This window comes from Ylistrum balloti, unplaced genomic scaffold (assembly GCF_031769215.1).
Source record: "Ylistrum balloti isolate Yb309-2 unplaced genomic scaffold, AGI_CSIRO_Ybal_v1 Utg370598, whole genome shotgun sequence".
Lineage (NCBI taxonomy): Eukaryota > Metazoa > Mollusca > Bivalvia > Pectinida > Pectinidae > Ylistrum > Ylistrum balloti.
The window spans coordinates 695,767-720,133 of NW_026782370.1; the positions used below are offsets into that span (position 1 = coordinate 695,767).

At 36.7% G+C, this 24,367-nt stretch overlaps 2 protein-coding genes across 2 annotated transcripts; both read right to left on the reverse strand.

Moving 5' to 3' along the window:
• Positions 1-3,731: 3,731 nt before the first annotated feature.
• On the reverse strand, positions 3,732-9,327 carry LOC132556879 (toll-like receptor 4). The gene is made up of 2 exons (XM_060221332.1): positions 9,294-9,327; positions 3,732-6,791 (listed from the first exon to the last, which is right to left on the reverse strand). Exon 2 carries the CDS (start codon positions 6,730-6,732, stop codon positions 4,003-4,005), a length of 2,730 nt encoding a protein of 909 aa, XP_060077315.1. The 5' UTR covers positions 6,733-6,791; positions 9,294-9,327; the 3' UTR covers positions 3,732-4,002.
• A 9,371-nt stretch (positions 9,328-18,698) lies between these two features.
• On the reverse strand, positions 18,699-23,266 carry LOC132556904 (uncharacterized). Its single transcript, XM_060221358.1, has 3 exons — positions 23,089-23,266; positions 20,735-21,223; positions 18,699-19,168 (listed from the first exon to the last, which is right to left on the reverse strand). The coding sequence occupies exons 1-3, from the start codon at positions 23,264-23,266 to the stop codon at positions 18,699-18,701; spliced, it is 1,137 nt and encodes a 378-aa protein (XP_060077341.1).
• Between the last annotated feature and the right edge of the window lie 1,101 nt (positions 23,267-24,367).

A 24,367-nucleotide genomic window follows, 5' to 3' on the forward strand; every position in this document is an offset into this window, starting at 1 on the left:
TAATTTACAACTCCAATACTTTCTGTTCATTAATTTACCACCCCAATACTTTCTGTTCATTAATTTACCACCCCAATACTTTTTGTTCATTAATTTGCCACCCCAATACTTTCTGTTCATTAATTTGCCACCCCAATACTTTCCGTTCATTAATTTACAACTCCAATACTTTCTGTTCATTAATTTACCACCCCAATACTTTCTGTTCATTAATTTACCACCCCAATACTTTTTGTTCATTAATTTGCCACCCCAATACTTTCTGTTCATTAATTTACCACCCCAATACTTTCTGTTCATTAATTTACCACCCCAATACTTTCTGTTCATTAATTTACCACCCCAATACTTTCTGTTCATTAATTTGCCACCCCAATACTTTCCGTTCATTAATTTACAACTCCAATACTTTCTGTTCATTAATTTACCACTCCAATACATTCCGTTCATTAATTTACCACTCTAATACTTTCTGTTCATTAATTTACCACCCCAATACTTTCTGTTCATTAATTTGCCACCCCAATACTTTCCGTTCATTAATTTACAACTCCAATACTTTCTGTTCATTAATTTACCACCCCAATACTTTTTGTTCATTAATTTGCCACCCCAATACTTTCTGTTCATTAATTTACCACCCCAATACTTTCTGTTCATTAATTTGCCACCCCAATACTTTCCGTTCATTAATTTACAACTCCAATACTTTCTGTTCATTAATTTACCACCCCAATACTTTCTGTTCATTAATTTGCCACCCCAATACTTTCCGTTCATTAATTTACAACTCCAATACTTTCTGTTCATTAATTTACCACCCCAATACTTTCTGTTCATTAATTTACAACTCCAATACTTTCTGTTCATTAATTTACCACCCCAATACTTTCTGTTCATTAATTTGCCACCCCAATACTTTCTGTTCCTTAAGGAAAGTATTTGAGTGGTAAATTAAGATGTTTCTTCATGAGATTGATAAAAAAGTTAATTTTTTATTCTAAAGTATCAAATAATCTCAGAAGTTTTGTAGCCATCTCGCAATAACAAACAGTTTAAATGTGATTTGTAAGATATTGATTTCTTACCCAACTTCTCATTAGAGTTTTCCATTTCTATTCTCATCATGGCGGGATTAATCACCAAAGTTTACTGGAAGAACATAGGAAGAGTTGTATGGTCATTTAAGCCATATCATCAGATAGGTCGCTACCAACATGGTATGTTGTCCTTGAGCAATTCTTGCTATTATTATTCCTTAAAAAGAACTATATGGATTAAACTTCACACTTCCAATATAGGTCCCCATCAAACTGATCCCTATTTGTGCATATTTTCAATTTTGGGACTGGTCTGAAAATCTCAATGGTTGACAGCCATCTTGGATGTGATATTTTTTAAGTTTGCTGTAGATATTTCGTGACTACATCATGGACCATTATCAGATTTCATATGTAGGTTGTCTTTTGTCCTAATTTTTGTTTTGCAACTTTAGGACTGACTGGGAAACAATAGGCATACAGGTGGCCATTTTGGATTTGGATAATTGATAATTTATTATGGTCATTTCTTTAGTGAAACTAGATGGGCCATTCTCAGATTTCATGTTTGATGTCCCTTGTTGTGCATGTTTGATTTAAGGATCATTTAGAAAAGAGAGGAAAAGGAAGGAAATATCCAAATGATCAGATACAAATTATGATCCATTAATGGTGGTTACCATTATGATCCAACAATGGTGGTTACCATTATGATCCAACAATGGTGGTTACCATTATGATCCATTAATGGTGGTTACCATTATGATCCATTAATGGTGGTTACCATTATGATCCAACAATGGTGGTTACCATTATGATCCAACAATGGTGGTTACCATTATGATCCAACAATGGTGGTTACCATTATGATCCAACAATGGTGGTTACCATTATGATCCAACAATGGTGGTTACCATTATGATCCAACAATGGTGGTTACCATTATGATCCAACAATGGTGGTTACCATTATGATCCAACAATGGTGGTTACCATTATGATCCAACATAGTGGTTACCATTATGATCCAACAATGGTGGTTACCATTATGACAATGGTGGTTCCAACAATGGTGGTTACCATTATGATCCAACAATGGTGGTTACCATTATGATCCAACAATGGTGGTTACCATTATGATCCAACAATGGTGGTTACATGGTTACCATTATGATCCAACAATGGTGGTTACCATTATGATCCAACAATGGTGGTTACCATTATGATCCAACATTGGTGGTTACCATTATGATCCAACAATGGTGGTTACCATTATGATCCAACATTAGTGGTTACCATTATGATCCAACAATGGTGGTTACCATTATGATCCAACATAGTGGTTACCATTATGATCCAACAATGGTGGTTACCATTATGATCCAACAATGGTGGTTACCATTATGATCCAACAATGGTGGTTACCATTATGATCCAACAATGGTGGTTACCATTATGATCCAACAATGGTGGTTACCATTATGATCCAACATAGTAGTTACCATTATGATCCAACAATGGTTACCATGATGACCAAACAATGGTGCTAACCATTATGAGCCAACAATGGTGGTTACCATTATGATCCAACAATGGTGGTTACATCCAACAATGGTGGTTACCATTATGATCCAACAATGGTGGTTACCATTATGATCCAACAATGGTGGTTACCATTATGATCCAACAATGGTGGTTACCATTATGATCCAACAATGGTGGTTACCATTATGATCCAACAATGGTGGTTACCATTATGATCCAACAATGGTGGTTACCATTATGATCCAACAATGGTGGTTACCATTATGATCCAACAATGGTGGTTACCATTATGATCCAACAATGGTGGTTACCATTATGATCCAACAATGGTGGTTACCATTATGATCCAACAATGGTGGTTACCATTATGATCCAACAATGGAGGTTACCATTATGATCCAACAATGGTGGTTACCATTATGATCCAACAATGGTGGTTACCATTATGATCCAACATAGTAGTTACCATTATGATCCAACAATGGTGGTTACCATTATGATCCAACAATGGTGGTTACCATTATGATCCAACAATGGTGGTTACCATTATGATCCAACAATGGTGGTTACCATTATGATCCAACAATGGTGGTTACCATTATGATCCAACATAGTAGTTACCATTATGATCCAACAATGGTGGTTACCATTATGATCCAACAATGGTGGTTACCATTACGATCCAACAATAGTGGTTATCATTATGATCAATCAATGGTGGGTAACATTATGATCCAACAATGGTGGGTAACAATTCTAAAGGATATGCTGTTCAAGTTGGCGTATTTCTGGCTGTTTTAAACATTTTAAAGAACTCTTTCAACTAATTTCAGAATCAAAAATATTGCTCAGGTCAAGGGGGAACTGAAAATCGACCTAACTAGATCTATGTAAAAGTATTGTATGTTTGTTTACATGGTAAACTGAGGTGTTCAATTTCTATAAGCATATAAATAGATCATTTATTTCATATGAAATCCAAACTTGTGCAGAATATCTCTTTCATTTCTGATTAAAATATAAATGAATCATGATTGATTTTTCTTAGAAATTTTTGTCGGTTAAAAAAACTTATTACAAACTACACATTTAGCATATTGAGTATTTTATTACAATTTACAGGAAACTGATAAGGAGGTCATGAAAAGGAAATGTTTAAATGATAAAAAAAATACATTATCAATAATAGGACATCGATTACTGATCTTATTCATATTGCATAAAACTTAAATATAGGTATATACAAAATGTTACTCTTCAAATAAATTAATGAAATAGAAATTTCAACATACTTTTAAATTTGGTAAGAGATCACAAAATTGTAAGGCACACTAAATATTCAACCAGGGACGTCCCTGATTCAACCAACACATACTCAACAAGGAAAAATACTTCTCACATTTCCAAATGACATTATATCAAAATGGTCGTGTGCTTTTCCTCTTAAATTCCTTATATCTAATAATTTCATTTTCCAACTCGCCGAATAATTTACCTCCAGACCGACGAACATCAAAGTAATGATTTTCTCGGCAGTACATTACAACAAAATCATTCATTTGAAAATGTTTTGCGTCTAGGTCTTCTAACAACACAACGATTAGATTGTTAAATCGATTCTGAATTCCTTCAGTGACAGCCACCTCGAATTCGAAAAGACGATGAAACGACAGCATGTAGTCGTTATCTATAAAGGCCACTACACAGGCACTGTTGTTCATGGCATGAACTATGCCCGTCGTTTCTCTAAATCGGTCATCCCAATGTAACTCCGGTATGCACATAGAAACGCCTTTGTTTTTCATGTGAGCCTCGAAACGCTTAACAAATTCATTCGCTGAAGGATCGTGAGAAAAATAAACCGTGAATTCGAATTGATCTTGATTTGCTTCTTCGTCTTGTTGAACATTTTTTCCTAAAGGAACAACGTGTTTTCTACCTACACTAAAGAGGTACATCATACGAGACTGTTTATAGTAGGCGAGGGCGGGAAGTGATAGAAACAAACACAAACCAAAGAACACGCCCAGGCAAATGTAAACTACTTCCATTGCTACACAGTCCATTTCCATTTGTCCTGTTATGTCATCCAACGCAGCAAGATAAACAATACTACCATTGCTAGCTTTACACGTGTATCTCTTCAAGTTCCGGAACAGGAATTTTCTTACCTTCATCCACCGGAGTTGTTGTAACTGGTCACACGTGCATAGTAAAGGATTTCCGGTCAAGTCGATAGTGAAGTTTGACAACTTTACCAAATAATCCATCTCATCCATATTGATACGCGTTAGGCGTGTTATTGTATTATTTGAAAGATTGATCTCTCTTATGTTTTTCAACGATTTCATTCGGAAACTTATGACAGACAAAAAGTTTTGCTGGAGATCTAGTTGTTTCAGATTTATTTGTTTGGTAAAGACAAATTCTGGTAGATCGGTAAAACCATTATCACTCAAATTAAGATAAGTTAGCTTTGTCTGGTTGGAAAAAGTGAGAAACTGCTTGTCCTGCATGATAGTAAGACCGAGTCTGTTCCCGTTCAGAAGGAGAGTATGCAAATTAGCCATGTCACCGAATGTGTCTGGAGCCAATCGGAACATAGCATTAAAGGAAATATTTAAAAAACTCAAGGAATGTAAACCTGACCATTTCCCATACCAGGCGTGGACCCCGTTTGACGACAGGTCTACATATTCTAGAGAGTTATTGGAATCGAATGTGAGCGGTGGAGCAGATAAAGGGTTTATCTTTAGATTGCTTCCGAGGATTTTTTTCACCTTCACGGGTAAATAAATCATATCATCCATTTTCTTTCTGTCGGGGCGTGAAGAAATATATCGGAGTTTTTTCGGCTCCATCGTACTTTGCTGCGAAACTACTGCAACCTTCTTGAAATATCTTGTAAGGGTAGACGTTGGGGCTACCACACTCCCGGCCATTTGCACCTTCTCTATTCTATCCCTCTTTCCGTCCGTCCAAATAGAGAGTGCTGGAAAGGTGTGGTTTTCATGCTGTAACGTTTCCCCCAGTTTTTCTCTAATGGAATAATCCAACTGGTAGCTTACATCAAAAACTAAAAGATTGTTCAAGTGTACCAAGTTAGCTAAGAAGTGTGCATCGGTCAAATAATTTTCTCGAATAGTCAGTAACTCTAAAGATGTAGGAAGGATATCTATAACACCTCCTTCTATGTTGGTAATTCTGTTTGAATCTAAAGTCAATACTTTAATGTTTGTCATATTAAAATAAACAAAATCAGATTGCTTCAGTGTCCAAGGATCACTGTGTCTGTTAATTCCATTCAAATACAGAATCTGAATATTTGTTAGGTCTAATCCAAAGCTCGCATTTTTCATTCCGGCAAACGACATCCGGTCATTTTTAGACAAGTCTAATTCAGTTAAATGTTTGAGCATTGAGAATGCCCCTCGCGCTACCCTGTATATGTCACATTGTATCAACCTCAGTTCAGACAATGTGGAATTGCTGAGGTTGGTAAATGTATTGGCGCGGATATCGAGCAGCACACAGGAACTTTCATCATCTCGGACCGACATATCAAGTGTAGTCAGATACCTTAAATTCCTAAATCCTTCTCCAAATGCAATATTTGGAAGACCGTCCATTGTCAATGCTTTCAGAGACTGGACATCAGAAAGTGCCACATCCGGGTAGTTTTGATTCTCGGTCGATTGTTTGATGTTTCCGTGGATATTCAGAACTTTCAATTTTTTAAGAAATCGGAATATTCCCGGAGAATACACTTCTGTTGTCATCTTGAGACTGTTATAGCTCATATTAAGATTTATCAACGACTTAAGTCCCTCAAAGCAGGAGTTTTCCAAAACTGTTATTTGGTTGTGCGATACGTCAAGTGTCTGGAGATCTGGTAGGTTTCTAAATGTCCCATTGTGAAGCACTGCTAACTTATTGTTGGCAAGAGACAGGCGTATTATGGAAGATGGGAAACCGAACTTTGGGGGAATGCGTTCCCAGTTCAGATCTGAACAATCTAAAGTTTTAATCGTCTTTCCTTTGTAGATACACGAACACGGAACAGGACAACTCTCGGGCACTGCTCGGACTCCATAAAATGTGTTCAAGGACAAAGTAAACAAGAGATGGATGAAGAAGTTAAACGACATGCTGATGTGTCACTGTATCTATTAACAATGGTAACCTGTGCAGACTTCGGCAACAGTAGCTGAAAATACAGAGATAAACAAATATTTCTGCCTCATTTGATTTGGTCGTGAATTAAAACAAAGGAGTAAAATTATGTTAGTATAAGCCACACACATATTTATATATATGCAAGGGTAAAAAAGTAAACAGAAAATCATAGCCAGTTTCATGTTGTTGTTTTTTTTATAAAAATGCATTTGCCCCCTTAATAATTCTCGTAAAATGGACTGTTTGAAACTACAGTAAAATTAACCCCCCGATATATATGAACCAACGACATGTGTATAGAACCCCCCTCCCGATATATATGAACCAACGACATGTGTATAGACCCCCTCCCGATATATATGAACCCACGACATGTGTATAGACCCCCCTCCCCCGATATATATGAACCCACGACATGTGTATAGACCCCCTCCCGATATGTATGAACCAACGACATGTGTATAGACCCCCCCTCCCCCGATTGATATGAACCCACGACATGTGTATAGACCCCCCTCCCCCGATATATATGAACCCACGACATGTGTATAGACCCCCCTCCCCCGATATATATGAACCCACGACATGTGTATAGACCCCCTCCCGATATGTATGAACCAACGACATGTGTATAGACCCCCCTCCCCCGATTGATATGAACCCACGACATGTGTATAGACCCCCTCCCGATATATATGAACCCACGACATGTGTATAGACCCCCCCTCCCCCGATATATATGAACCCACGACATGTGTATAGACCCCCCCCCCCCCGATATATATGAACCCACGACATGTGTATAGACCCCCCCTCCCCCGATATATATGAACCCACGACATGTGTATAGACCCCCCTCCCCCGATATATATGAACCCACGACATGTGTATAGACCCCCCTCCCCCGATATATATGAACCCACGACATGTGTATAGACCCCCTCCCCCGATATATATGAACCAACGACATGTGTATAGACCCCCCCCCTCCCCCGATCCCCCGATATATATATATGAACCACGAACCCACGACATGTGTATAGACCCCCCCCTCCCCCGATATATATGAACCCACGACATGTGTATAGACCCCCCTCCCCCGATTGATATGAACCAACGACATGTGTATAGACCCCCCCTCCCCCGATATATATGAACCAACGACATGTGTATAGACCCCCCCTCCCCCGATATATATGAACCAACGACATGTGTATAGACCCCCCCCCCGATATATATGAACCCACGACATGTGTATAGACCCCCCTCCTGATTGATATGAACCCACGACATGTGTATAGACCCCCCCTCCCCCGATATATATGAACCAACGACATGTGTATAGACCCCCCCTCCCCCGATATATATGAACCCACGACATGTTTATAGACCCCCCTCCTGATTGATATGAACCCACGACATGTGTATAGACCCCCCCTCCCCCGATATATATGAACCAACGACATGTGTATAGACCCCCCTCCCCCGACTGATATGAACCCACGACATGTGTATAGACCCCCCTCCTGATTGATATGAACCCACGACATGTTTGGCTTTATATGGAATCATTTTACCTATCTGTCCATTACAAATGTCATAAACTTCATCAACGTAAACCGTCCGTTAATCTAGGTCATATGAATGTTTACCAAGCTCATTATTCTCACTGGCTTCTGACATTACAGATATCTTCAAATTCATTATTCGAATTCGTTAACATATCTCTCTGATATCCCAACACAGCGTGATATAATAACAAAAAATCAATATCTATACTCTATCAAATCTATCAATCTAGTGCACATGCACTCTTTATTTACGCTTAGTTAGCAGTAACGAATGACATCAAACGACAGCTCTGTTCTCGACTGGGACCGTCTGCGTAGACAATGTACTTATAGCTAGGACGACAAGAGAAAGTATTCTATACCATTTTATTATCTAATTTTAATACTAGATCGTCTAAAAGTAAAGTTCTTTTTGCATGAGCACGCTGAAATATCATAATATACATAATGGTACACTTACATGTGTTTGTATCAGGTACACACATGTATCGCGTGTAGCATGTATAGAACATTAAGTATTGCTTCAAGTCCACACGAGTTATCTACCGTGACGGTCCCAGTCAAGGACAGAACAGCTGTCTGTTACCACTTCTGGGTAGCTATTACCAGGAAGTACAGCGAGGCAGCAGTTTTCTTAGAATTTGGAAGTGTATACACATGCACTGCAGTGTACAAAAACTTTTAGACAAAGAAATGACGACATCAATTTTGCATTATCTATCGACTAAATCGACTTAACCCGAATGTCAGCCTTTACCAGCTGCCAATTAAACTACTCCAGAACAGATTGACAAAAAAGTAATGGCTGTAATCCATGGACATGCAAACTGACGTAACTTACCTCCCTACGGGCAAGCGATCAAAACCAATAGTAGAAGGCTACTCCAGACATTTTATACACCGAGCTAATATGTTGAACACATTGAAATACTCGAGCAAGTAAATGACAGACAGTACTTTACCTGACTACAGCCAGACGATCCACACCTAGAGCTACAGCGAAGACGAGTCCTTAATACAAATGGACACCGCGTTGTGCACGAGGATATTGATTACTCGTCATGCATGGCCACAAATGTGTAACTAAACACTCAATGTCGATCCCGTTCCACTAACCCCTCTTTGGAACAGAGTCAACAAATTCATCTTGTTTACTTTAGTTTTCCAAATGCACCTACCAGCCGTAGGTATAACAGACGCCGATGTCGGTTGAAATCGTAAGAAGATTAAAACGACCTCTAGAAACAGCACGGTGATTTTCCAACCAAAGACCAGTACATTTGTTTGCTTCAGCGCTGACATTTTGGGGGTCAAACTTGACATAATTTTATGCCGCCGAGAATTTATAATACACTATTTTAAGTAAATTATACTTCAGATTCAAAAGTCTGTATTCAGCTCTTCAAAAATCTAGCTACCATGGCTACGTCACTGTTTACATCAGGCACTCGGAATAATTGACCGACATTGTGTTTATCATAAATATATCTTATACCTTGTCTATTGACCATAACATGTAGCTCTCTAAATATATCTTATACCTTGTTTAACTCTCTAAATATATCTTATACCTTGTCTATTGACAATAACATGTAGCTCTCTAAATATATCTTATACCTTGTGTAACTCTCTAAATATATCTTATACCTTGTCTATTGACAATAACATGTAGCTCTCTAAATATATCTTATACCTTGTTTATTGACAATAACGTGTAACTCTCTAAATATATCTTATACCTTGTCTATTGACAATAACATGTAGCTCTCTAAATATATCTTATACCTTGTCTATTGACAATAACATGTAACTCTCTAAATATATCTTATACCTTGTCTATTGACAATAACATGTAGCTCTCTAAATATATCGTATACCTTGTGTTACTCTCTAAATATATCTTATACCTTGTCTATTGGCAATAACATGTAACTCTCTAAATATATCTTATACCTTGTCTATTGGCAATAACATGTAACTCTCTAAATATATCTTATACCTTGTCTATTGACAATAACATGTAGCTCTCTAAATATATCTTATACCTTGTTTAACTCTCTAAATATATCTTATACCTTGTCTATTGACAATAACATGTAGCTCTCTAAATATATCTTATACCTTGTTTAACTCTCTAAATATATCTTATACCTTGTCTATTGACAATAACATGTAGCTCTCTAAATATATCCGATACCTTGTGTAACTCTCTAAATATATCTTATACCTTGTCTATTGACAATAACATGTAGCTCTCTAAATATATCTTATACCTTGTGTAACTCTCTAAATATATCTTATACCTTGTCTATTGACAATAACATGTAGCTCTCTAAATATATCCGATACCTTGTGGTAATCTCTAAATATATCTTATACCTTGTCTATTGACAATAACATGTAGCTCTCTAAATATATCCGATACCTTGTGTAAATCTCTAAATATATCTTATACCTTGTATATCGACAATATATTGTAGCTCTCTAAGTCTCGTAAATGCACGTGTTGACGTTCCAACACTCGAAGCTTGACGTGTAAAACCAGACAAGTGATATGCACGATCAATATTTAATGTTCGCTTAGTCATGGGATATTGGAGTATATTGGATGTGATCACATGCGACTAACTGTAAGTTTTTTCATTGTTTTCTATGCCAGCGGATTTCTGAGAACACTTAATCATAGGAAATATCGGGGCAAATAACTACTCAGGGACTTATATTACGGGAACATTGACCAACAATGATCCTCTTCCCCATATAGTTCTTGGAGCTTATCTGTCTATGGTCTGTATGTGACCTTGCCCAAACCAAACTAGTGTACTTTTTGGCGTTAGAATTAGTTCATTAATGGACCCAATTACATTCAGATGTATCAACACATCATTAAGTATTTGGCTGCTATTTCTAGATTAGTCGTATCAACACACACACACACAAATTAAATTATATCATACTGCTATAATTAGGCATTAACCTAAAGAACTTTATCAAGTTGAAAATGAATTAGCATGAATTTATTACGAGATGAAGCAGCCGACCGTGACGGAATTTATTACGAGATGAAGCAGCCGACCGTGACAGTACTTTCCGTGAATCACAAAACCCTTACACTTATAATACAACTCAAATCGGGCTTACAGTCTTATTGTCGAAATTGAAGGAACGCCTTCTTTCTCTTCCTTCTCCATGGAAGGTGAACGGCGATATATAAATATATGGTTGTGAACTATACTGATTTTGTAAAAAAACTACTTCAAAAATCGAAGAAGAATTACACGGAGGGCGAAATCATTAAACATTATCGAGTTTTTGGTTGACAACATCTTCGTTGAGTTAGGTGGTAAGACCTTCCAACAGACTATTGGCATACCTATGGGAACCAACAGCGCCCAGCTGTTGGCTGACTTATTTTTGTTTTCATACGAGACTGAGTTTATAGAAGATATTATCAAAACAGATCACAAAGACCTTGTAAAGTCGTTAACTTTCACCATCAAATGACACATCGTTTTAAATAACAAGAAATTTATTGACTACGTCCATCGTCTATATCAACCAGAACTGGAAATCAAAGATACGACAGGCCCTCTTTCATCAGCTGCTTCTGTCGATCTTTTCCTACAACGAAACCAACATGGGCAGCTTTTCATCATGCTAAATGATCAACATGATGATTTCAATTTTCCTATCTTAAATTTTCCATTTCTGGATAGCAATATTCCTGCATCTCCAACCTATGATATATACACGTCACAGTTGATTCCATATTCAGAGGCATGTTCCCATTAGCACGATTTTCGCTAGGAAGAAATCACCACCTGGCCGATAAACTCGTAACAAAAGGGTTCAAAAGATGCAGGTTGTTGAAAACTTTGGGAAGTTGTATGGTCGCCATAGTTATCTGATTGAGAATTATTCTATTTCTTTGTGTGACATGAAGCTGAACGTATTTGATGCTCGTTAGTTTGCCTGTTGGTTCCTTTGTGTATACCTTCTTCTCATCCGAGAACTTGACATTACTTACTTAAATCGACCAAAGTTTACATGGCGGGTGTCGTCGATGAAGCAGAAGACGCTTATTCTTTCGGAACATTTTTCTTATTCTCCGTGTACTTTTTCAGTGGTCTTCGTGTAAATCTTTCTTTTGTTCCTGTTTTGCCATAGTCTTATGGAATTTGAGCTTGATCTCTTCCCCCATAAAGTCTGTCAGCACCGCACGAAAGGATAAGTTTGAAACAAGATGTCTAGATATGTGTTTATGTCCGTTTCAAACATAAAACATCTAGCACCAGAATACAGCAAAATTTCAAGGTAGCATGTTACCAATATTTTAATAATAGGAATATGTTGATGGATATCAGTATTATATTATCTCAAATCAAGTCAAAACCTGGTTATTGTTACAAGGCCGGCGTTGCATTGCAGCAACTACATTTATCGAAATTTTCACCAGAAGTTAACATGACCATGTTTGGGTCATTTTACAGTAGACCGAGGAATTCTACAGAATTATATATACAGTAGGTGCAAATGGCTCAACACGTGAAGCACAACGTCAATAGACTGATAACGAGGTTGTAACACTTCCGCTGAAGGTTAATACTTTGACAGGTTAGTAACACTTGAAGCACAACATCAGTAGACTGATAACGAGGATGTAACACTTCCGCTGAAGGTTAATACTTTGACAGGTCAGAAACACTTGAAGCACAACATCAGTAGACTGATAACGAGGATGTAACACTTCCGCTGAAGGCTAATACTTTGACAGGTTAGTAACACGTGAAGCACAACGTCAGAGTTAATGTCGTAAGTGGCTCGTGTCCCGGAAAGGTTTTTTAAATTAAATTGTGCATCTGATAAGAGATGTTCCGAAATGAATAAAACCCATATGACCCTGGAACTACAACAGCGCCTTGAACATCAGCAATGATACTGGATTATATTTGTTCTTTCTTTCTTGAAAATTTATTTTAGCAATATCAGAACGCCCGCACGTCCTAAGATCAATGTCAAACGAAAGCATTTTGACACAGAAACATAAATATCTTAAGTTTATCATACAAAATATCTCATTACTTAATTTTAAAAAATATGTAATTTTCAAGAGATGACGTTACCGGGAAACTTTACAAAGGGTAATGTCACCGTTTTCCTAACTTCACATGTTTCCACAGCAAGTTTGAAAAAAAAGCTTCGATGTTGAAAAGTCACTGATGTATTCACTTCCATGTTTCGTTGTAACTGTATTAGTACACGTAATTTCGTCGCAAGACGTAGCCAAAATATGGATATTAAATAGGCTTACAAGGCGACAAAATAATATTAACATTATGATTATGTTCTGTTCGAGAACAGAAAAAGGATTGCCGGGTCTCTCGCCCTATGGACAGCAAGAAGAATTTTGGGGTAGGGGTCTCCCTGTAGCTCCCGATTACCCCACTGAACATCATGCGAAAGTTCCGTGGCATGCTATCAAGAACAATCAGGATAAGACGTGTTGCTCAATGACAGATCACAAGCAAAAGGCTGATCCTAGCTTCTTGAAAAACAAACCCGTGTAAAATCGAACTACACACCTCAGATATTTACCCGAGTTCGCACCACACCATGAAAAAAATACGAAGCATTCTAAATTGTCTAATCAGAGGCAGATCAACTGGTAGTTTATTGAAAATCATATACTTCAAACATTATACGTAATCAATGATAAAATATTTGTTTTATAGACATTAGTTCAAGTATCAGTAAGTTTCCAGAACAACACAGCAGCACCTTAAAACGTATATATCAAAGTATGCTTTGTTGTTGAAGACTGCTTAAGTTTTCTGAAAGTTATTTTTTCATATCCACGTGAGCTTTTTGTGGCGGGAAAAACCGGTCAGGCGGTGTCATAACTCGTATCGGTGTACGTAAACTTACAGGACCTATCTAGGACAGGACGTATGGTCACTAAACATCTCTTGGGCACTTACAAATATCCGTGTGTGAAGTAACATAGTCCCCGGATTACGTCATAGAGTAATCAATTCTATCCGGAGGACAAGTTTCGTATATACGTCTCAAATTACGAGAAAAGTCCATCTCCGAAACCCATGTAATATTTCCTGCAGAGTTAGATGGTTGTTCAGAAAAAAACACAATGATTTCGAAGTTACGAAACGATCAACGAAAATGATTGGGCAAAGCGTGGTCTGTAGCGAATTCCCAGTTACAGAGATATAATTAGTAATTAATAACAGGATACTGATATTTTCAGTAAGGGGACACAATTGCGGATTATAAGCACTAAGTTGGACAAAAATAAAAACGAGACTATTTAATATCATGCTATTGATTATTAGGTATTATCTGTCTCGTACGGTAGGTCACTTGATATATGGATATATTTTTCAGTTATATGGATGTTTTAGTTCTCAGATTGGTGAACACTTCGTTTGACATTAGTTTAAAGAATAACAAAATATTTTCTAACATTACATATTTTTATTTACACTTTCACTTAATAACCACTGTAATATATGTACATCATTTTATTCCTTTGCTGACCAAAGAATCATCGTCTGCTTTAATGACGGGATTCTCATTGACGAGACATCGTCTTTCTACCCTGTCACCGCCGCGCAGCTTTCTTTTCCTCAGCTCTGAGGTCCATGACGATTTCTACGAAGAGGAAGAAAAGGCTGGCCGCTAGTTTATACCATGAACTAGGCTCTTCCGATGTAGTATCTTGACCTCTGGTCATCCCTGCTTGACACATGAACAGTAATGACAACACGATGACGTAAGCTTGTATATTCATCCTGTAGCTTTTCTCTGTATCAAAAAATAAAAAAAACTTACATGACATAGGGAGAGAAAAGAAGGGGAGAGGTGTGTGTCTGATTGGACTGTGCTGTTAGTCATCAGATACAATACAACTGTTGTGTACATATAGAGCAAGATGGCTATTTTGATTTAATGAAGCGGATTCAACAGAGTATTTCCAAACAAAAACTCATTTTCTTGTCTTACCCTTGCAACACAGCTGATCATAAGAATTTTAAAACACCCATCCCATCCCCCTCTAGACCCCAACCAAGATATTGACCTTAAGAGTCTTGCACGCTATCGTCGATTTTAGAACAACATTAGAGTCTGTATTGAACAGTTATCGTGTTTTAGTGTAAACAATTAAAATTAAAATTAAGGACATATATAAGTGAAGTGCCCATTTCAGCAGCGCATTCAGTCACCACGTCTATATACAGACCATGTACGTGTTGTTGGCGAAATTAAAATTAGGGACATAAACATGTACAAAAAGCCTAAATAATTAAATTCAGTAACATCCTTTCAGTTGAATGAATGATATTTTCCTAGACACATTATATATAAATAACATGATCCTGTCTCTGTCACTATTTAATTACACTCGTTCTATATCGGTGGAATTTACAACACTTCACACCCAAAGGAACTATCAATCCTTGTTTGCCATTTTGTATCTAGTGGTATCTTAACAATGCCACGTGTTGATCTTTAAAATCCTTTTGGAAGTATATAAGTGTCTTTGAGTGGTTTCCACGTGTTTTTCTAGCGTCTTCGTCTTTATCTCAGTAGTATGTTAATGTACGATCAATACATACACAGATATAGATAGCGACTTGTTTTTAACAGAAATTGATATAGCAGATAATATTTTCCGTACTTGTCCTTTTTTTGAATTTCGAAACTCCACATTTACCGTGTTTGAGTATGATAAAATAAACAACAACATTGTAACGTTACATCACTATAGAACCACTTACCATTAGACGATCTAGACGTACATTGCAGCTTTTTTACAAAATTAAACACAATATAGCACCCAATTACCTAACATCTCTCCTTCCACCCTTAGTCTCAGAAAACTCTCAATATAACCTTCGGAATGCTAATAATTACTCTATACCCAATTACCGTTTACAGCTTACAAATTCCTCCTTCTTTCCCTCTACAATCCAACTATGGAATCAGTTAGATAATGAAATCCGACAAAGTGTAACATATTCGTCTTTACAACATTCTCTTCTTTGTGTTAGAGATACTCAAATTCCCTTCTATTATCCAATTGGTGACAGAAAAATTAACATTTTACATTCTAGATTAAGAAACAAATCAAGCGCTCTAAATAATGATTTATTTCATGCTAATTTGGTTAATTTTTAACACTGTCAATGTGGAAATTCTATTGAAGATGCACATCATTTCTTTTTTGAATGCATTAATTATGCCGATCAACGTTTACAGTTTTATCGTGAGCTAAATGATTTCATCCCACTGGACCTGCACCTTCTGTTATTTGGAAATTCTTATTTTTCTAAACAGGAAAATGAAACTATTTGTCAATCAACCCAACTGTATATAAAAAATACTAATAGATTTAATTAGACCTTATTTTATAGTAAATTTATATTTGGTCTTTCCTGACTCGGGTGACAAAAGTTTGAGAAAAGTTATTCCAGAAGGACCAGCAAGTGACAAGGAGAAAGACATCGGTGGCACGGGATGTGATAGACAATAGATAGGTTTGAATGACAAGAACAGTGGATCAGTATTTATAATGGTGATTGTCACCCGACTCGGGATAGACAACATTACTTATTGTTCTTAGTAAGAATTATATGTAGTCTTCAACACGTATATGTTGTTTTTGTAACTCTCTCTCTTTCTCCCCCCCTTCTCTCTCTCTCTCTCTTTCTCCCCCCCCTTCCTCTCTCTCTCTCTCTGTTTATGATTGTATATATATATGTATATATAACAATAGGTCATCATCAACATTTATATTAAATACTAATTACTTGGAACGGTGTTAGTATAAGTTGGAAAACTTGTGCCCAATCCTTTATGTATATTTATATGCAATAAAATATGTTTAAATCAATCAAACGTTACACCACTGCCACATTTGGTTGATGTTACTATTAACTTTATATACGGTAACTCTGCCTTCTATAAATGTGGCACGTGTCTACATCAGGGTTAAGATGCACTTTTATGGTAATGTTTTTCTATAGTTATACATACACTTTGAAGTGCGCGTACGAGTAATTAAAGCGACATCCGCTACCTGAAATAGCTTATGAAAAAATGTTTATAATTTCAAATTTCAACTTGCAATCCTTTTCGGACATCAACCCTATCTGTGCTACAGAACAGAAAGCATATGCTCATTAAATTTTTGGGCCATTTTTTTCAATGGTTTTGTAATCAGCGCTTGTACCATTTTTTAAATAAATGATTTGATTTTTATCTATCTAAACGTTGGTGCAGGTGTGCGCTGTGTGCCAAAATAGAATTTGAAGTCAGCTATGTTTTAATGCAGTGCTCAAACGGTAACAACTCTGAGGATCTGTCAAAAGTAATGCATGAAACACATCCAATATTCTCTTTGTGGTCCTGTGCTTTTGGATACAATTCATTCAAATTACCTTGGTAAATTAACAACACTAGAATGTTTGATTACAACGATTGTATGTACCTTACATTTGTATATTACATCAACGTGTGACATTAAAAAGAATAAATCTGTACATTAAATTCTAATTTAAATTTTCTCACGTCAAGGTCAACATGTCCTTTCTTCTAATCAATAAAAATAAAAACATACAGACAGACTACATTTCAACACTCATCAAGTAACAAGGGAAAATAATGCTTACCGTTTTCTCTTCCAGCAGGTGTGAATATAGGAAGTATGTAGTGCTTCGTACGACACCTGTTAATATAGTGACCTTGGTCCTACATCCTGCTTGACCAATATAGCAGCGCATACCCCGCGGTCAACTTGTGCCAGTAAACCAGATCTTAAGTCCACCTGTTACATTGTAAACCTCTGCCTTGTACATCCAACTAATGTACTTGATAAATGATGATTTTACCAATGTTAAATTTTATATGGCGGGACTGAATGGTGGTTGCTGGGTTTGCGGGTAGTAATCCCAAATGATTAATTTAGATTTATAAATTTCTACTATAAAATTACGATGACGTCATATCCTTACATCATACTAAAACATGGCACTTTCGCAATTTTGGACAAAGATTGAATTTTATTTTGCGAATTGTGACCTTAATGCTGTTATTTTTAGACAGAAATACTATTGATGAAACTCATTCTAACACTTTACATTAAAATGTTGACATTAACTCGCCGGATCGCTGAGCTGTGAATGACTTATTACTTGTCTATATCGAAATACATTTCCAAAAATTAAATTTCTTAAGCAAATTTAACAAACGATTTGATATTAAACAAACATAATACGATTTTTATTCTTTTTCGTTTTGGTCGGCAAATTAATATAGGATGTCATGATTTCTCACTTGTTACTGTCGGTTTTCTAGTCAAGACAAAGTTTTCTCGAGCCGTATAATACATGTCTTGATACGGCACCAATTGTCGTGTTAAGTTTCCTGACGTCATCACAGTTATGTTCCTTTTTATAAAACCGGATGTATAAATGTATAGCGAAATTTTGACCCCAGTCATAGTTTCCCTCAAATATAATGTTTCGATGTTCACCATCTGGCGAGCAAAAAGTCATGTATTCAACATGAATCCATTCAGGATGTTGCCGTGCGATCTTGGTCGGTACAAACAGAGAGAATTCCCAATACCGTAACGGGTCGTACGTGTAGTCACGGTACCGTGACAGCCACTTGCGAGTAAACATGGCGTCTGGCTCGGCTAGAATAAGTCCATTCGAAAGGTTTGACCAGTATTCAAGACTCATTGTAACTGAATAATTCCTTAAGGAGTTGAGGTTTCGGAAAAGGATACTGTCTATGTCGAAATATATCCCGCCGTATTCTACAATGAGAAAAATAAGAATTTAATACTGGTATTTTTGGGAGAGGTTCCTGGCGTTCAAAATGACAAGCTTCTGTAATGAGTCAAATTTTTGTTGTATGTTTTCTGGTGAAAGAGACATAAGACTAGACGTGTTTCTAGTAAACTGGTGTGGAATAAGCTGTAGATGAAGGTAAAGGAATTTGCCACGAAATCCTTACCCACGACCCATATATACATATATATATACATGTTAGTGTAAATTCATTTTCAACTCGATAAGTTCTTTCGGTAAATGCCTAATTATAACAGTATGATATAATTTTATTTGTGTGTGTGTGTGTTTGTGTGTGTATGCGCGTGCGTGCGTGCGTGCGTGCGTGTGTGTGATTGGGTGGGTAGGTGTGGGTGTGTGTGGGTGGTGACAAGCGGTGTAACTCCCGAGAACGAACAACTGAACATTTTATCAATTACGTTTTTTTATTTTCTACAGACTGCAGATCTTAGTAGCAGACACATAACCTTAAAGAAAAATGTCTTATCTTTCCAATGAGTGTTTAATAATAATATATATAGGGACCGTGGATCGTGAATTCGTGCCCTGTTGAAGGTTATCAAAGCCATTCTATTTATTAATATGATAATGCCGATTAGCTTTAATTCAGTGTAAATGCCCTATGTTTGTGAAGTGACATGTGAAACGTGTAGTTGTAACATGATATATCAAATTACCAACTCACGTCTTCGAATGAAATAATATTATTTTTGTCTTATCATCAACCACTTGTACCGAGTAATATGATGTCCAGACCATTGGATCAAAATTGTTCTAAGGGGGGTAACTCTTATAAGCTTTCATGTGTTTGATTATTTTGATGCAACGTTCAATGAGGATACGGAAAATAAGTATAAACTGGGATTTCCAACCAGGATTTCTTCGTGTGTAGGAGGCAGCCATCAAGGTTGAAAGTATCAAATCTCCTCAATCATTACTATAGACAAATTCTAGGTAGACCTTATCATGACAAAAAGTGTGAAAGTTTACTTTCCTTGATAACGCTATTGAAAATTGAAACAACGTTGTTAACAAACAAATAAACTTGTCTGCTTGCAAACATCACATCTGAAAAACGGTAACACATTTCATGAAGCATACCTGTTTTTTGTACGCTACTGAAAAGATGTTGTTCAGACGTAAATAAAGCCAATATAGTTAAATCAACAAAAATATAGATAATAGTATATTTCTTTCTTTAAAAAATTGTGTTGTGTAATTTGATTCATGAACAAACTGTGAAATAACCACGTTGATGTAATTATGATACATGATGTATGTCAGTTTCACTCCACTTTGGTGTGCAATAGCAATTTTGATACACGGAGTTATTTCCCTTGATACGATTTAACTTTCTTTTTTGATCATAGCTCGTGCCACAAATTTGCCTAGCAAACTTAAACAAAGGCAAGACTAATGGCATGACTAAACTTCCGGATTTATTTATATACTTATCATTTTGTTCATGTTAGTGTTTGTCAGTGTTTTTACACTGCCAGGTGCCAGCGACCTTTTACTAACAAATTACCTACCTTTAATGACAAACAATCGCACGAGATCCGATTTGTGCTCCATGGAGACTAGTGGTTTTCCTCCAAAGGTGCCCGGGGGGCTTGTGGCCACATGAATGATATTAGGTACGACTCTGGCGAGGTATCTCCAATATGGACCCCCGGGGAGGTGGCCGTGCACAAGGATTACACAGGGTTCCTGGAACAAATGTACGCTCATGACACTCAAAAAATGGAAAAATGTCATGTTTTTCATATTGAACCAGATGTAGTGAGCTACGTTGGGTACTTTATAGCCATCTGAAGAGCAAAAGTCCTTTAGAGCGTTAAACAGGCATGGGTCACCAGAGGGTATAGACAAGACTCTGAAGTCATTAGTGAGGTCGAGGAATAATTCAGCCTTGCCAACACCGCAGCGGATCTGCAGTTTGTAGTGGGACGCATGGTTTTCTCCATCTATGTCTATAGCTGGCGGACACGTGGTGTACTCTTCAGGGTTATATACATGTCCTAGAATAGAAAAAAAATGAAATGTTAATTCCTTAGTGGTATGCATACACTTGCCGCCTGTACTGTACAAATTAACGCTATGAATTCATTGTGAACGTGTCAAAGGTCATCTGAGACCTCGTTATAATGCCTAATGTCATTTAACTTTCGATATTGTGTCTAAAATAAATACCCCAATTATATCAGACGTCTGAATAATATGTAATGCTGTTAAGTCTCGTTATTATGCTGATAAATCCATACCGTCAATAGTAAACCTATGCTATATTTTTAATAAACAAAAAAATATACAATGTCTGGTCATTTCATCCCATCCGGACGATCATACTTCTGTTATCTAAAACTGCCGTCGGAGGCGACAAATGTTTGAATTCCATTTACATCTTGTAGAAATGCACAATTACACTCGGTACAATGCATCTCATGTATCTATATATATGTCAATTTCAGTGAAATCGATTATGATCCCGTGGCCTGGTCGACGATTGAATCGACAGCCAAATGAATTTAGTTCAATGTGACTGAACGAATACTTTGCAGGAGTTATCGCCCCTAGAAGGCACTCCATATAATGTAGCTCTCCCATATGCCGCTTTCGCGTGAGCTGTTGATTCGGCAAGTGCAGTTTGAGGGGAACAGCTGTACCTGTGTTAGATCGTGAACTGCCTTTATATCATAAGTTTTCAGAGTTTACGCACATGTTATGATATTTTGTTATGGGTTCATCGTTTTGACAGGAAATTACATGTTACATGTAACTTTTCAAACATCTTCTACAGTTGTGGTCGGTTATTGTGACAAAATTCCGTTGTACGAATATTGATTATATATATATACGTCCCGTTGTTTAGTTTGTTTTGTTTTTTTCATCTCCATCGTATGTTACTCACAACGAACATAAGATAAGTTTATTTCTGGTTCAGGACTTGTCATAGTCCTCTATACCAGGCTCATTACAATACAGTACAAATACATATATCCGGTACTGGACTTGATATCTAATTCTGGATTGTTGCTTTATAATAAAAGAAAAGTTCTTGGTTTTTCCAGCGATCATCTAGTCGGTTTTAAATAAATTCACATTCACAGCAGATCCAACGTTTTCTGGTAGTTCATTCCAAATTTTTACTGTTCTGTTTGAAAAATGTTTTTTTCTTAGCATAGCTGGGGATCGTTAGGAAATATTGTATTTTTTTAATGACCTCTGTGACTATGGCGGTCCGAGGCATCTCTCCATAATGTTATAGCATTAAAACATTCATTATCATAAACCTGACTTGTTATCTTATACAGTTCTATCATATCTCCCCTTATTCTCCTGAATATAGATAATATATATATACGTCCCGTTGTTTAGTGTTTTTTTTATCTCCGCCGTATGTAACTCACAATGGTGTATTTGTCCCCCGTTTTAACTCGTTCGCTTCTCAACACTTAATTAGAATAAAAACATTGGCATTGAATATCCATTGGCCATGTAGATTATATAAAAAAGACTACTGAAGTGACAATGTCGCATGATTTGGCAAGAAAAAAAATATATATCTATATTATAAACAAAATGAGGACGATTTCATCATTAAGTTATCTACCCCGTGGCTGGTTAGTTATTTCATCTCTCGAACCAATAGGCGCATAGAGGAGAGGTTTACCGAATGTGAGATCCTTTGATTCCATAGATGGAATGATACAGGCCGGAATGACCCCTTGAATTTTGCTTAGTTGTCATTATTTTTCGATACATCAAACTGGTCTTTGTATAATGATCACCTTATTAACAATCTATCTTCGAAACAAATATCAAGGAGATTGCATCATATGTATATTACGTCACACACATACCATTGTGCCTCACGTGCACTTACCTGTGGAGGTGAAGATTTTACCCTGGCCTTGTAAGTAATGGTAGGATGTTTCCACATACAGGACAGCGTTTCCGATATAAGCATAGCCGATAATAAGTAAACAGCCAATCAGAATCACACAGGGCGACCGCTTTAGTCTGGAGACCAGTCTCCTCTTCAGGAGCACGACATTGGCCATAGCTCGGACCGGATATCACACGACATCACACGTCGCTGTTTAAATGGGGTACCCGAAGGGATGCATGATGTTGTCGTTGTTTTTGTGGGTTTTTTCCAATGACTGATGAACATTCGCTTCGAGCATGTACATGAACATGTATTGATCCATAACTTCAAGTTTTTTAAGTGAAAAAAGTTTGTTTTTTCTTTCTTTTTTGAAATGTTTTGTTTACTGTCCGGATTAATTACAACTTTACTCTGGATACTATTTTTCCGGACCTGGCTGTTGTCTAGTATTCCGGATGTGAATAATAACAGTTTAAGCGGAATTATGATGAGATAAAACAAAATGTATATATGTATTATTATTCATTGCGGCAGTGTGAACACTTTGTTTGTTTTCCTCCAATCTTTCATTCATCCTATTGAGATCATATATCTCGGTTGTTATTTCTGAAGTAACAAGGTTGGGGACTACGTACACACGTTTAAGCCAAGACGAACAATAGGATGTGTGTTGTAAACTCTCAATCAGAACGACCACATATATGCCATAAAAAAGTTCAATATTTATTAATGTTGCTGTCTTTTGTTGTTTTAAACTAATAAAATAAACATTTTCGACAATTAAGAAGCCATTTTGATGTTCTATTTTGTCGTCTATGGCCGCATTACTAACGTCACCATCCCGCGCGCTTGATGTCAATCATAGTATGATAAATTATACTATCAAGTTTGCCTGGTAACATTGTAAATATATGCGTATAAATTACAACTCCTTTTGCTGCAGAATATATATAAACATCACAATTAAATTGTTTGTTTAATATTTAACGGATTTACTTCCGCTATCACGACCTTTTGCTGCGAGAATCGATAAATATGATGAGAATGGGGACAGCATCAAGTGAAAGTGTATCATAAAAATACATAGTTTTAATAACTTGATTGTGTATTCGCTGGGTACATGACGGCCGGCATGCTATCCAGACGAAGTTGGATAAAAAATCTTGTCTAATAACACAACAGTTATAACTACAACACAGGATGGTCCACAGATTCTTTGATAAAATCAGTAAATTCTCTTGCATGTGTTGTTTTCTAACAAACCAACCACGTC

What these genes read in the sequence shown, in the direction of transcription:
- LOC132556879 (XM_060221332.1), bottom strand. Translation starts at nt 6,732, where the DNA reads ATGTCGTTTAACTTCTTCATCCATCTCTTGTTTACTTTGTCCTTGAAC.
- LOC132556904 (XM_060221358.1), bottom strand. Translation starts at nt 23,266, where the DNA reads ATGGCCAATGTCGTGCTCCTGAAGAGGAGACTGGTCTCCAGACTAAAG. An exon ending in TAAAATCTTCACCTCCACAG is followed by an intron (nt 21,224 to 23,088) that starts GTAAGTGCACGT and finishes TTTCTATTCTAG; the next exon opens with GACATGTATATAACCCTGAA. An exon ending in GCGATTGTTTGTCATTAAAG is followed by an intron (nt 19,169 to 20,734) that starts GTAGGTAATTTG and finishes TTCTCATTGTAG; the next exon opens with AATACGGCGGGATATATTTC.